At 35.0% G+C, this 14605-nt stretch overlaps 1 protein-coding gene across 5 annotated transcripts in view; it reads right to left on the bottom strand.

Annotated features, from left to right (window-relative positions):
* Positions 1–7055, bottom strand: part of LOC122142475 (cell wall adhesin EAP1) — a 32493-nt gene extending 25438 nt beyond the window's left edge. For 2 of the 5 annotated variants that reach the window (XM_042753382.1, XM_042753387.1), the window contains exon 1: positions 6440–7055. In XM_042753382.1, coding sequence (XP_042609316.1) covers positions 6440–6505 — 66 coding nt within the window. In that variant the 5' untranslated portion in view covers positions 6506–7055. The remainder of the gene's footprint in view (positions 1–6439) is intronic. The other 3 variants (XM_042753385.1, XM_042753383.1, XM_042753384.1) reach the window with 2 other exon arrangements.
* Positions 7056–14605: the final 7550 nt, after the last annotated feature.

Genomic DNA, 14605 nt, shown 5'->3' with positions numbered 1-14605 from the left:
CTGAGGTTCTGAATGCTCTGGAATAGGTCTTCATTAATGCTATCTCAACATGTTGGTGCATTGAGATTTTCTTCTACTCTGACGAGTCCCTCAGTCCCTGCTGCTGAAAAAACAGCCCCACAGCCTGAGGCTGCTACCAGCACACATTACTTTTGGGTGGTGCTCTGTAGGTGATGAGCATAGCTGGTTTCCTTCAAACATTATGCTTGGAATTGAGGTTCATCATACCAGTTTGCCACACCTTCATAAAGCATGGATCGGTGGAGTGTTGCAGTGATGTTTGTCCTTCTGTAGGTTTAGAATGACCAGCATTTTGGTCACCAGTCTAGACAAGGCCCTTCTTCTTCAGTTGTTCAGTTTGGCCAGGAGGCCAGCTCTAGGAAGAGTCCTGGTTGTTCCAAAGTCTTCTGTTATGGATAATGGAGGCTACATGCTTCTGTGAACCTTCAATGAAGCAGATTTTTTTCTGAACTCTTCCTCTGATGTGTTGTTTGAAGCAAACCTGTTTCTGAGTGCTATAGGAAGTTCTTTTGACCTCAGGGCTTGGTTTTTGCTCTAATATGCATTTTCAGCTGTTAGAACTTTTATTAAGACATGTGCCTTTCCAAATCATACCCATTCAATTGAATTTGCCACAGGTTAACTTCACTTGAAGTGTAGTAACATCTACAAGCAATATGAATGCTCCTGAGATATAGGTCCCAGATATAGGTTTGAATGCTTATGCAAGGGAATCATATAAGTTTTTATCTTTAATAAATTTGCTAAGATGTTAAAAAAAATAACTGTTATTTGCTTTGCCATTATGGTATATGGAGTGAAGATTGATGTGGGGGGGGGGGTAATTTAAAACAGTTTAAAATAAGGCAGCAATATAACAAAATGTGAAAACAAATGAAGGGGTTTGAACACTTTCGCAAGGCACTGTATAAACTGGAATATGATATGCTTTAAGGTATAATATTAACAGAATATTAATGACACACACAGATACACACAGTACCTGTTCCGTGAAAGCTAATTTATAACCACAAGCTTTCCAGGTTTGTAAAGTTTTCATAAATTAACCATGCAAAATATACATCTTTCTTATCAAACCAAATGCACAATAAACCAAATAACCCTGCATCATATTAAAATGATTTCGTGAGAAGGAAAGGGAAGTTGGCAACTTAATAGATGCAAATTGTTAAAGAGAAAACACCCAACAACAAGGGAAAGAAATAAACCACTAACATAGCCATGCATGAATAGTTAATTTCAAAATGACTGTCACCCTGTTAATCTAAACCCATATGGTTTCATTTCCACCACTGGACACATGAGGAGAATCGGACTGGTTGTTCTTTTCCATGCAGTTCCTTTTCAATGGAGACTGTGACTAGGAATATCAGGAATATTCTGGGTTCAGTTCAAGTTCGAGTCATTTGTGGCATAATGTTGATTACCACAAAAATGTTCCAAGGAAAAACTCATCCCACCTTTACAAAATGCAGGTTACATTTTGGCTCTTGTATTAATTAAGAAACAAAAATCAGATTTTTGGAGGATTTAAAAACAGAACATGTAAAGCATATCATTTTATGAAAAAAAAAAAAAACACTTACAGTACATACATTTTTTCTGCCAAAACTTCTGCATTCTTTGAGCTATGCAATTTTTCCTTTTCATTTTTATGGTTGCTTTACAGTTTTAGACATTATGTTGTCATGGCAATAAAGTTGCATATGCTTGGCATAATTTTTCATCATATTATTGGTTGTTGTATTTATTTACTTGTTTATTCATGTTATATTTATTAATTATATATTTTATACAACATTTCTATTATAACATTATATATAGTGTATTACTGTATATTTTTATTATTACATTATATATAATTAAATTATTACACATTATTGTTCACATCTTGTCTTTATACAATTGAAACAGTTTTAATGTTTAATTTTTACTATATATTTGTTACATTATTATTGTTTTTGTTGTATTTATTTATTAATTACATATTACATATAGTATTATATATGTATATTATTACATCATATATAGTATAGTAATATATTATTATGATTAAGTTATGCTTATTTATATTTTTTAAACATTGTTCACATCTTGTCTTTAAATTATTGAAACATTATTTTAAGGTTTAATTTTTATTTATAATGCGTTATTATTATTATTATTATTTCAGATTACATGTATTTAATAATTATGTATTTTGTTATATGTATATTATTATATTATATATAGTATATTATATTTTATATTATTATTATTATATTATTATTAAACAAATTGTTCACGTCTTGTCTCTATACTCTTGAAACATTGAGTCTTTTAGTGTTTTTTACAGAAAGAAAGAAAGAAAGAAAGAAAGAAAGAAAGAAAGAAAGAAAGAAAGAAAGAAAGAAAAGTGGAAATTAATTTTTGTGGTAATCAACATTATGCCACAAGTGCTTTCATTTGAGATTGAAAAAGATCCAAAAATAAAAATATACTAAAAATAGTCTAACGATAGCTTTATGTGAGGAACAAATAAAAAATTAAGACAATCACTCATTATCTGTTTAGTGAATGAAAAAAAAAAAAACATGCTTTGGACCAAACAAATGTAAGAGATACTGAATTATTGTTACTTAAAATTACAGTTTGGCCACAGTAAGAGCCAATTCTTAATGACAAACTAGCTAAACTATCTGGCCCACTCAAAGCTGCTGCTGCATTTTGGTGTAATTGGTAAATATATTCCTGACCTTCTAGGATACTGTTGTTGTGCTGAACTCACTGGCCAAAACAGCAGGCCTGAAAGCAGTACAACTTCCTGTGTGCTGGGAGAACGGGGCGGCCGAAGCCATCAAGTGGTGAGAATAACAGGAAAAGAATGAAGTAAACTTCTTAAGACTGGGCTTTCCAGCACCGTGACCCCAGACCGTCTGGCCTGAGACTCAGGTTCACACTTTGATACGATCACAAGGCCAATTTCTGTTCTTTTCAAGACCTTATTGTTTAACTCTCAAGACAGAGGTGGTTCGTAACCCTTAAAATATGTTCAGTAACCGGATACATTATTTGTTATCATTGGCTAAGAGCCGGCAATTATGTTGCAGCAGTCATAATAAACATTTTATGGCCTACAACTGTAATTTATCAGAAACTGGAAAACTGTCAAGTCAGTTGATATGGTGATTTAAAAAGCTCAGATCATCAGCTCTCATGCTCTCAGCCTCAATGAACAACATGCAACAAGCACATTTGCATTTGTTCCAAGCAATTCCACCTACTTCCCATTTAGATCTGGCAAAATATTTTCACAACAGATCATAGTCTAAGAAAACCTCAAGGAACCCGTGTGAAGAAGAAGCACACTTCAGCATACTTTTAAAAAGAGAACTACTTATGGAAATTAAATACTTTGAATGAATCTACTTAAGTGTGAACTGAATGCAAATGTTTTAGGAAATTTATTTATTTAAATTTATATTAAATGCAAATGAGTGATTCTGATGTTTTTTCCCAGTATTGTGAAATATAAACTCGAAACTGTGAGCTATAAAGTCCAATTCTGAGGTAAAAAATGCATGTTATAAAGTCAGAATTACACATTTATATCTCACAATTCTGACTTGTTTCTCACAACTGCGAGTTTCTCAGAATTACAAGAAAAAAGTCTGATAGGCATCATTTATTTTTTAATTGTGAAGTATGCTACAAGTGCCCATTTAATAAAAATTAAAGTGATACTCCACCTCAAAAAATTTAAAATTTTGTCATTATTCACTTACCCCCATGTCGTTCCAAACCCGTAAAGCTCCTTTCGTCTTCGGAACATAATTTAAGATATGTTGGATGAAAACCTGGAGACCTGTGACTGTCCAATAGACTGCCAAGTAAATAACAATGTCAAGGTCCATAAAAGGTATGAAAGTTGTCGTCAGAATTCTCCATCTGCCATCAGACGTGCAATCTGTGTTATATGAAGCGATGGGAACACTTTTTTGTAAGCAAAGAAAACAAAAATAACAACTTTTCAAGGTCCATAAAAGGTCAACAGTCTCCTCTGTGTCTCTCCATATCACGTATGCTGGGTATGCTCTTCTGTATCATCCACGCCACAAGGATGCTGTGTTTTATTTCAAATCAAAGCTAAATACACGTAGAAACAGTGCACCCTTGTGGTGTGGGTGATACAGAAGAGCATATGCAACATACAGTGATATGGGGAGACAGAGGAGACCTTTGACAAAGGAATTATTGAATAAAGTCGTTATTTTAGTTTTCTCTGTGTTATATGAAGCGATGGGAAGATTTTTTTGTAAGAGATTGAAAGTATGATGGCAGATTTAGTTTTCTGACGACGACTTTCATACCTTTTCTGGACCTTGACACTGTTATTTACTTGGTAGTCTATGGGACAGTCACAGGCCTCTCGGTTTTCATTCAAAATATCTTAAATTGTGTTCCCAAGACCATCGGAGCTTTTACGGGTTTGGAACGACATGGGGGTAAGTGATTAATGACAAAATTTTCATTTTGGGGTGGAGTATCCCTTTAAGACCTTCTTTTTCACAAATCAGTAGTTTACACCTAAAAACCTGTCTTTTACTTGTATAAATTGGCCATCTTATAATTTTATTGTCCATGTGAGAAATATGAGGGAAACATGAGAGGATCGTGATATCAAATGCATAATCTTTTTAATACATTTGTTTAAGTTGTTTTGTTTAAGACTTGGAATGTTTTTCTTAACTCACTAATCCCGACTCGATGCAAATTTGAGTCTGTTCATCAAACAAAGCTTATCGTATGGCTTTAGAAAGCTAGGAAAATACTGCACCTCATATGGAAAAACATTATAATGCTTCTGAGGCACTTTTTTTCCTTTTTGAAGCTCTCTCAGCAATGTTTGGAATGACAAAAACGTGATATGCAAAGCAGTATACAAAACTGTATCTGTATATGTGCTTATGTGATTGCATATGCATTAATTAATATGCATTTTATTTATTTTGTTCTTTATTTTGTTGCATCAGCACTAATAAAAGTTTCTTGTTTCTTGTTCAATAAATAAAAAGAGAGAAAAGTGAGAGAAACATTTGTTCTATGCATTTATTCCAATCGCATAACGTCATAAAACACGTCATATTACAATTCTGACTTTGTACAGTAAGTAGAAACTTCTCAGGAAGATTGTCAGACACACAAAATGAGGATAATCTTGATACAAATCACCCAATGAAGCTTACAAAGAGTAACTGGCTCTTCACAGCTGATCCCGAATCCTGATTGAATCTGGTGTTTGAATTAGATTTTATATTAAGATATTGCAGACCAGCAAATGGTTTTATTTTCAGGCCTTTTATTTCATAACAGTGAATGTTTGTTGGTTGGTTTTAATAAACTGGTGTTTTAGTGGATGTATGAAGTCAGTTCTCCTCATATTCACACAGGCATTCGAGCAGAATATCTAAGGGTTCATCATATTAACTACACTCTCAGGAAAACAAAAGTTCAAAATCTGTCACTGGAGTTGTACTTTTTTACTAATATGCACACTTTATGTATTAATATGTACATATGAGATACTAATATGCATCTTTTAGAGGAAAATAATGTATAAAAGTGTACCACGGCTCTGACAGCTTTTGCAAGCTTCCTTTTTATGAGCGTGACATGATCCAGCTGATTGGTGTCCAAATACTATTAATTCTGAACACTAAATTTGTTTGTCCTTAAAAACCTTTTGGTGACATTTCAACTTTAATTTATGAAATGCAATGATTTTTATACTTTTTATTGCCTGTTTTGGGCCACTCTACATAACTGATAAATATATAAATGAATCATATTTTGCAATAACATCCAAAATATCAAACATTTATTTGGATTGCCTTGGAATAGCAACTCCTGGAGCGGAAACCAACAAATTTCTGTCTGACTTTAGTATTACGGTTGCCTACTTTTTTATTGATCAAACAAACTTCTTCAACTTGTCATTAAAATAAATGCCACTAGTGTTGGTGTTTTAGGAAATGCAATGACATTTCTACATTTTAGTGTTTTGTTAAAGATTAATCATGGTTTACTGTAAGCTTAGGAACAAAGTATAACCACAGTTTCACTACAAATACCATGGTTAAACTATGGTAAGTGTAACAAAACTAATTTGGTTAGTACCATGGATGGAAGATATAACCGCTAAGTGAAACACAATAACACTGGGGTGAAGGACCGACAATTTCAAGAATTTTTAATTTAACACAATGAGAAGAACAACCCATGTCTTTTAACCAATGAAATATAAGTTCGCGGTTTCTTTGCAGGCAAGACCTTCAACAGTTAACAGCCACAAGTGCTCGCGTGAACGTGTGTTTTAATCAGCTATCAGACATTATACTAATATATATTTAGGCTATGCAAAATAAAGAACTTCTCTTACCTGAAGAATGACAAAGATCAGAAGTGCTGTGCCTTTACAAACGGTTTTGATAGAGAGACGTCCCATCTTCTTTCATGGACAGTATATTCCCGAGCAGCCGATCTTCAAATCATCTTCAGGTAAGCTTTCTCAAGTTAGAAGTTCTGTGCAAACTCTTGAACTGCACCGAGCACTGATGTGAGAGGTGTGAACTCTCGCAGAAGGTGGAGCTGACGGACTTCTGTCAGCAGATTAATGCTGCTGTTAATGTCGACAGTTTTAATGTTCCTCCTCTGCTGAACGGAAACGCATCGCTTCACTACATCGCCAGAAATAATGACTGCATTCCGCCCCCAGGAAGTTATAATGTCCACTATTTTAAACAGGCCAGAGCCCAAACTTATGAGAGTGTGGGAAACAGTTGTGATAACATCCAAAGAGACACTGCGCAATGTACAGTAGCCTATTTACGTTTGACTTCCTTGTAATATTAAGTGCAAGATATAGTCTAGCAAAAATAGTTATGTACACTGATGAATGGATGATAGGCTATATAATGCAGGGCTTACAAAACTTTACTATAACTGTTGTTTAACATTTTAGGGGACTGAAACTTCCTTTTATTTGCCCCTGTTCTTCACTTCTGCTTTCTTAACAGCAGGCCATTCTGATGAAGATTTGCATAACTCCCACACAACGCACATAAACCTATATATATAGGCCTATATATCGACTACGTCCAAACATGACTTTAAATATAGGCTATGCCTATATGTAATATAAGATCCTTCCGAAATCAATTAATATGCTAATATGCTTGTTTAATATAAGGCTATTGGAAACAAATGCTGCTTAATATTTATTGGAACTTGTGATAAGCTACTTTTGATCAGGATTTATCAGTATTTACTATTATTTTTACTTTTTATAAATGTATCATATTTTTGCTGAATAAAAGTATTAAATTCTTTAAAAAAATTAAAAATAAAATAAAATAAATTAAACTGACCCCGAAATATTGTTACAAAAGATTTCTATTTTGAATAAATTCTAATCTTTTAAATTTTCTATAAAACAATACAAATAAAAAATAAAGTATCACTGGCTGCAATATGACTGGAGTAATGATGCTGAAAATTCAGCTTTGCGTCTCAGGAATAAATTACATTTTAAAGTATATTAAAGGAGAAAAGCATTATTTTAAATTGTAATAACATTTCACAATATTACTGTTTTTACTGTATTTTTGATCAAATAAATGCAGCCTTGATGAGCATAAGAGACTTCTTTAAAAACATTAGAAATTGTACTGATCCTAAACTTTGTAATATGATATTCATTACTAAATTAATACAAAAAAAAAAAATCTTAATATATTACAGGTAATTATAATAAATATAATTACATATAATAAATCTAAAATGAATATAAATGAAAACAGTGTCACATGTCATATTAATGGCCTCGGCCCAACACTATACACTCATTTCATTGTTATTCACCATTGTAATCTTTCTCTTCCTGTTGATTCCTAAACCCCCATTCTGAACGTTTACTTAAATTTGAGATGAAAATAGTCCTAATTATACTTGTGCAATGCCCATGAGAGGAATTACCATGTTTGCACGCAAATATTTAGAAGTTCTGAAGCTTTTCTTGGAGATTCAGTGTTTACTATGATGATTGTATGATATGACTTTCAGAGTCATCTGTGTAGGGCCGTGGGGAGATGCCTACAGGCCCTGTCACTGTCCCGTGTCTCCTGGGTCTGGGTGGTTCCTCTCAAGGAGGTCATTATCAGCTCTCTTTTCTGAGTTGGTTTCACATAAACAAAGAAACCTACAGCACAAACATACAGATCATATCATAAACTCAGCCTCTCTTGATTCACTTTTTCTTCCTATATGAGAGAACCAGAAATGTGAAATTCTTATTTTCAATACAAACCAAGCAGTTTTCTTTTGAGATCAAATCTGCATGGCAATATGAATCAAGTCAAGTCACCTTTATTTATATAGTGCTTTTAACAATACAGACTGTGTCAAAGCAACTTTACAGTATTAAATAGGAAAATAGTGTGTCAATAATGCAAAAGGACAATAGTAAACACTCATTTTTCAGTTAAAGGCAGTTCATCATTGAATTCAGTGATGTCATCATCCAGCTCAGTTCAGTTTAAATAGTATCTGTGCAATCAAGTCGCTAGATATTAAGTGTCCGTAACTAAGCAAGCCAGAGGCGACAGCGGCAAGGAACCAAAACTCCATCGGTGACAGAGAAAAAACCTTGGGAGAAACCAGGCTCAGACGGGGGGCCTGTTCTCCTCTGGCCAGACGAAACCAGCAGTTCAATTCCAGGCAGCAGCAAAGTCGCATTGTGCAGAGGACTCATCTGGTTCCTGTGGGTTTGTCCCGGTGGCCGTTTAGGAGTCAAGGTCTTCACAGGGGATCTGTCTCTGGAGCTCATCTAGTTGTCCTGGTCTCTGTTGACATTCAGGGCTGTAGAGGTCCTTTCTAGGTGCTGATCCACCATCTGGTCTGGATACAGACTGGATCTGGGTGACTCCAGTGACCATCTGATCTGGATACAGACTGGATCTGGTGGCTATGGTGACTTCGGAATAAGAAAGAGAAGAAACAGACTAATATTAGCGTAGGTGCCATTCTTCTAACAATGTAGCAAGTGCATTGGGTGTTATGGGAAGTGTTCCCAGTTCCGGCTGTCCTAATTAACGCAGCCTAAAAATCAGATTTGAATATTAGAAATGTGTTAGTGTGTTATGTGTAAGCCAGGTTAAAGAGATGTGTGTTTGGTTTAGGTTTTGGGTGTTTGAGTGTGTTTGGATTAAGAAAGGTGTAAGGTAGGTTATTCCAGAGTTTTGGTGCTAAATAGGAAAAGGATCTGCCACCCGCCGTTGATTTTGAAATTCTAGGCATTATCAAATTGCCAGAGTTTTGAGAACACAGCAGACATGGAGGACTATAATGCAATAAGAGCTCGTTCAAATACTGAGGTGCTAAACCACTCAGGGCTTTATAAGTAATAAGCAAGATTTTAAAATCTATACGATGTTTAATAGGGAGCCAGTGCAGTGTTGACAGAACCGGGCTAATATGGTCATACTTCCTGGTTCTAGTAAGAACTCTAGCTGCTGCATTTTGGACCAGCTGGAGTTTGTTTATTAAGCTTGCAGAGCAACCACTCAATAAAGCATTACAATAATCTAACCTTGAGGTCATAAACGCATGGATTAACATTTCTGCATTTGACATTGAGAGCATAAGTCGTAACTTAGATATATTTTTGAGATGAAAAAGGCAGATATGTGGTTTTCAAAGGAAAGATTGCTATCAAATAGCACACCTAGGTTACTTACTGATGACAAAGAATTAACAGAGCAGCCATCGATTCTTAGACAGTGTTCTAGGTTATTAAATGTAGAGGTTTTAGGTCTGATAATTAACACCTCTGTTTTTATTTTTTTATTTTTTTAATTTAGCAGTAAGAAATTACTCGCCATCCAGTTTTTTTATATCGATTATGTATTCTATTAGTTTTTCAAATTGGTATTCTTCGCCGGGCCACTAAGAAATATAGAGATGAATGTCATCAGCATAACAGTGAAAGCTAACACCGTGTTTCCTGATGATATCTCTCAGGGGTAACATGTAAAGCATGAAAAGTAACGGCCCTAGTATTGAGCCTTGAGGTACTTCATACTGCACTTGTGATCTATTTGATACCTCTTTATTCACTACTATGAATTGATTGCGGTGAGATAAGTATGATTTGAACCATGCTATTGCACTTCCACTAATGTTTTCTAGTCTATTCAAAAGAATATTGTGGCCAATAGTGTCGAACGCAGCGCTTACATCCAGTAGCACTAATAGAGAGATACAACCGTGATCAGATGATAAGAGCAGGTAATTTTTAACTCTAATGAGAGCAGTCTCAGTACTATAATACAGTCTAAATCCTGACTGGAAATCCTCACAGATACCATTTTTCTCTAAGAAGGAATATAATTGTGAGGATACTACATTTTCTAGTATCTTGGACAGAAAAGGGAGATTCGAGATCGGTCTGTAATTAACTAGTTCTTTTAGGTTTTTTTGTTTTGTTTTGTTTTTTAATGAAAGGCTTAATTACAGCCAGTTTGAAGGTTTTGGGAATATATCCTAATGACAATGACAAATTAATAATAGTCAGAATATGATCTATGACTTCTGGAAGCACCTCTTTCAGGAGCTTAGATGGATTAGGGTCTAACATACTGTACATGTTGTTGGTTTAGATAATTAAAAAAAAAAAGTTTATACAATTCTTCCTCTTCCTCTCCTATAGTAGAGTATGAGTGGAACTGTTCCTTAGGGGATCTATAGCACACTATCTGATGTGATACTGTAGCTGACAGATGCATGGTTACAATTTTATCTCTAATAGTATCGATCTTGGAAGTACAGTAGTTCATAAAGTCATTACTGCTGTGATGTTGGGAAATGTCAACACCTGTTGATGCTTTGTTTGTTGTTAATTTAGCCACTGTATTGAATAAATACCTGGGGTTATATTTGTTTTCTTCTAAAAGAGACGAAAGTAATCACATCTATCAGTTTTTAATGCTTTTCTGTAGGATAGGTTACTTTCCCGCCAAGCAATACGAAATACCTCTAGTTTTGTTTTCCTCCAGCTGCGCTCCATTTTCCGGGCTGCTCTCTTTAGGGTGCGAGTGTGCTCATTATACCACGGTGTCAGACTGTTTTCTTTAATCTTCTTTAATCTTCTTTAAGCGTAAAGGAGCAACCGTATATAAAATGCTAGAAAAGAGAGAGACCATAGTTCCTGTTACATCATCAAGTTGTTCTGAGCTATTGGATATGCTGAGGAATTGAGATAAATCAGGAAGATTACTTACAAAGCAGTCTTTTGTGGTAGAAGTGATGGTTCTACCATACTTGTAAGAAGGATTAGAATTTACAGTTTTAGCTATATGAAGTTTGCACAAGACTAGATAATGATCTGAGATATCATTGTTCGGCTGCATAATTTCAACACAATCAACATCAATTCCATGTGACAGTATTAAATCTAGAGTATGATTTCGACAATGAGTAGGTCCTGATACATGTTGTCTAACCTGAATTGTGTTCAAAATGTCTATGAATGCTGATCCCAATGCATCTTTTTCATTATCAACACCAACAATTTATCTGCAGCCTGCACTCAGATAGAAAATCAGCAAACTCTTTAATAAGTCTGTATGGTACCCTGGTGGCCTGTATACAGTTGCCAGTACAAACAGAGGATTTATCATTAACACTTGTTTCTCTGGATAATGTTATATGAAGCACCATTTCTTCAAACAAGTTATACTTGAAGCCCGCCCTCTGAGAAATACTGAAAATATTGTTATAAATTGAAGCAACACCTCCCCCTTTACCTTTTGGACACTGCTCATGTTTATAAAAGTAATCTTGGGGGGTAGACTCATTTCAAATAATGTAATCATCATGTTTTAGCCAGGTTAATGTCAAACAGACCACGTCTAGGTTATATGATCAGTGATTAGTTAGTTAGGTCAAAATGTAATCTAAAAGTAATCAAAAAGTAGTCTGATTATATTATCTAAAATGTGTAATGTAATGGATTATGTTACTAACTACAATTTTTGTCATGTAATTTGGAATCAGTAACAGTTTACAATTTGCAAGTAATCTACCCAAGCACTCATGTCAGGTTAGACATCATATTGAATTTAACGAGGATGAAATGGCACACACTCTATAAAGGTGCTACATCACTTAATTTTCACAACTTTTTTTTTTTTTTGTGTACAGGATGTTTGATCAGCTGACCCTTGTTAAACAACAGCACAGTCCATCGAAAACACTACTTCTATCCCTCACAGCCTCGTTTTCATTCCTGTCAAAAACTAAATATGGCGCCACCCTGACTAAGGTCTATAGACAATGGGTGCTTCTCAAACGGAAGGACGCATCCTTGTAAGACTGCCTATCTTGGCTGTTACGTCGTCAACCCTATCGAAGGACATCTCAGTTTGAAGGATCCTTTGTAGGCAGTCTTCATTTCGTGCCCTTCATTCTGCCTGTTTTGAAAGATGCATCAGGTGTATCCTTCGCGTCCTTCAATTACCCACAATCCTTTGCACAGATTGAAATTCACAAAAAAAAATCTATTAGCTCATTGAACTCATCCAGTTTTGTTGTGCTATGAAAGACATGCTTTTTCTTTTCTTCTGTTGTAAATTAATGTTAGACTGTGTGTAATGTAAACCATTGATGTTTATCATTACCTGTACTGCATTACTAGAATGTTTTTAATATAAAGTATTCTTCAAAATATAATTTTAATAGTATTTAAACCTGTGCTGTGACCACAGGTGTACAAACATTTATGACCTAGCCATGCACACTTAGTAGAGTGTCTCTTTCTAGCGTTTAATGCTGAGAAGGACTGTAGCCTTGAAGCCTCATAAGAACTGGACTAGGAAGGATGCATCCTCACTAGGATTTGACCTTCCATTTGAAACACACACAATGATTATTTTTATACTTGCACCAGACATGAGTGGCATGAAGCAACACAACAAACGACAAAAGATCCCTTTAAAATCATTAATGCTGTCTACACTGGATACAGCGTGATGCAACAAATTCCCGACAGTAAACTAACGCCCTGCTTTATTTCTGATGTACACCTAATGCCTGTGCTACAGTACAAAATCAGTGTCTTCCTTATACACAAAGTACGCAAGTTGCATAGGGCCTCCAAACCACCAGGGGGCCCCCTTTTCTCTCAAAGATGATTCAATGACTAGGCCTGTGCGATTAATAAAAATTTTGGTTCATTTTTGATTTTGGCTTACAAAAAGATTATGAAAACACCATTTATTTTGTGCATATTTTTTCCTTTAAAGCGGTAAGTTGTGGCTTTTACATGTAACATCCAAATCAGTTAAAGCTTGTAATGTTACGTAATGTTACAGTCTCCTGCCGGTTGTGCTTAATACTAAAAAAGAAAAAGCAGACTGAGTTGTGAAAGAGAGGCTGTTCCCCAGGTAGCTTTTTGTGTGTGCTATTTGAGATGAAGCGAAAACAAGTATAGACTACTTTGGGCTTTGGGTGTGCGCTTAAATGGACAAAAACATGTCAAAAGAGGTGAGTTTTCACTTAAATGCAGCTTGCTTCTGTATGTCATAAGTGAACATAAACAGTTAGCAACGAACATAAACAGAAAATATTGGATCTGTGCATTCAGTCTTAAAGTGACAGCAGCCTAATAAACCTCCTGCCTCCTCTGTCATTTAAAAATGATAGTTCACCCAAAAATTTAAATTCTGTCATCACTAACTCAGCCTCAATCTGTTTGAATGTATTTCTTCTGGTCAACACAAAAGAAGAAATTTTGAAAAATGTTGGTAACCAAACAGATGACGGTAGCCATTGACTTCCATTGTACTTTTTTACATACTATGGAATTCAGTGGCTACTGTCAATTGTTTGGTTACCCAAAAAAAGCAAAAGAAGAAACGTTATTCAGTTTCTCTATAGTAGGTCATTATTTTTAGTGCACTAAATTTAATTTGTGTCTTTTTTTCTGTTGTATTTATCCTATTGTTTGTCATTTCTTCTTCTTCTTCTTCTTCTTTTAAATTGTATTACCGACTGTTTCAACTCACTGTTGTTTGTTGACAGGCTTTGGCTCATTTGTTTTTTTTATGAACATACTGAGAGGGGCCCCTGACAAAGTTTTACTTAGGGGCCCCCAGAAGTATAGGACTAGCACCAGATAAATAGATTTGCAACATTTGTGCCGGGTGTAGACACAGTATAAATGTGATAAAACACTGTGCGAGGAAAGTGTCTGGTGTTTATAAATGCAACAACACTTTATGTGTGAGCGGCCCCAAAGTTACTAGTGTTGTTTGCTTTTACAATCGCCACTAATAATAATCCATTAACCACAAGAATGGATTCTGTGCGGTAAAGTGTAACTTTCAGACACTTTCAAGAGAAAGAGATTAACCTCGCCTTTGTAAAGAGAACAAAATTCTTGCTTTATTCCCTTTGTTTTAAGAGTTATTTCAATCTTTAATGGCCATCTTTATTGGTACATATGTGCAAACAATATTCTGAAACAGGGGTCATGAAGATGTTTTCTATT

The sequence above is a fragment of the Cyprinus carpio genome, chromosome B25 (genome assembly GCF_018340385.1).
Source record: "Cyprinus carpio isolate SPL01 chromosome B25, ASM1834038v1, whole genome shotgun sequence".
Lineage (NCBI taxonomy): Eukaryota > Metazoa > Chordata > Actinopteri > Cypriniformes > Cyprinidae > Cyprinus > Cyprinus carpio.
The sequence above is the reverse complement of the archived record's forward strand: the minus strand, read 5'-3'. Positions and strand labels throughout refer to the sequence as shown.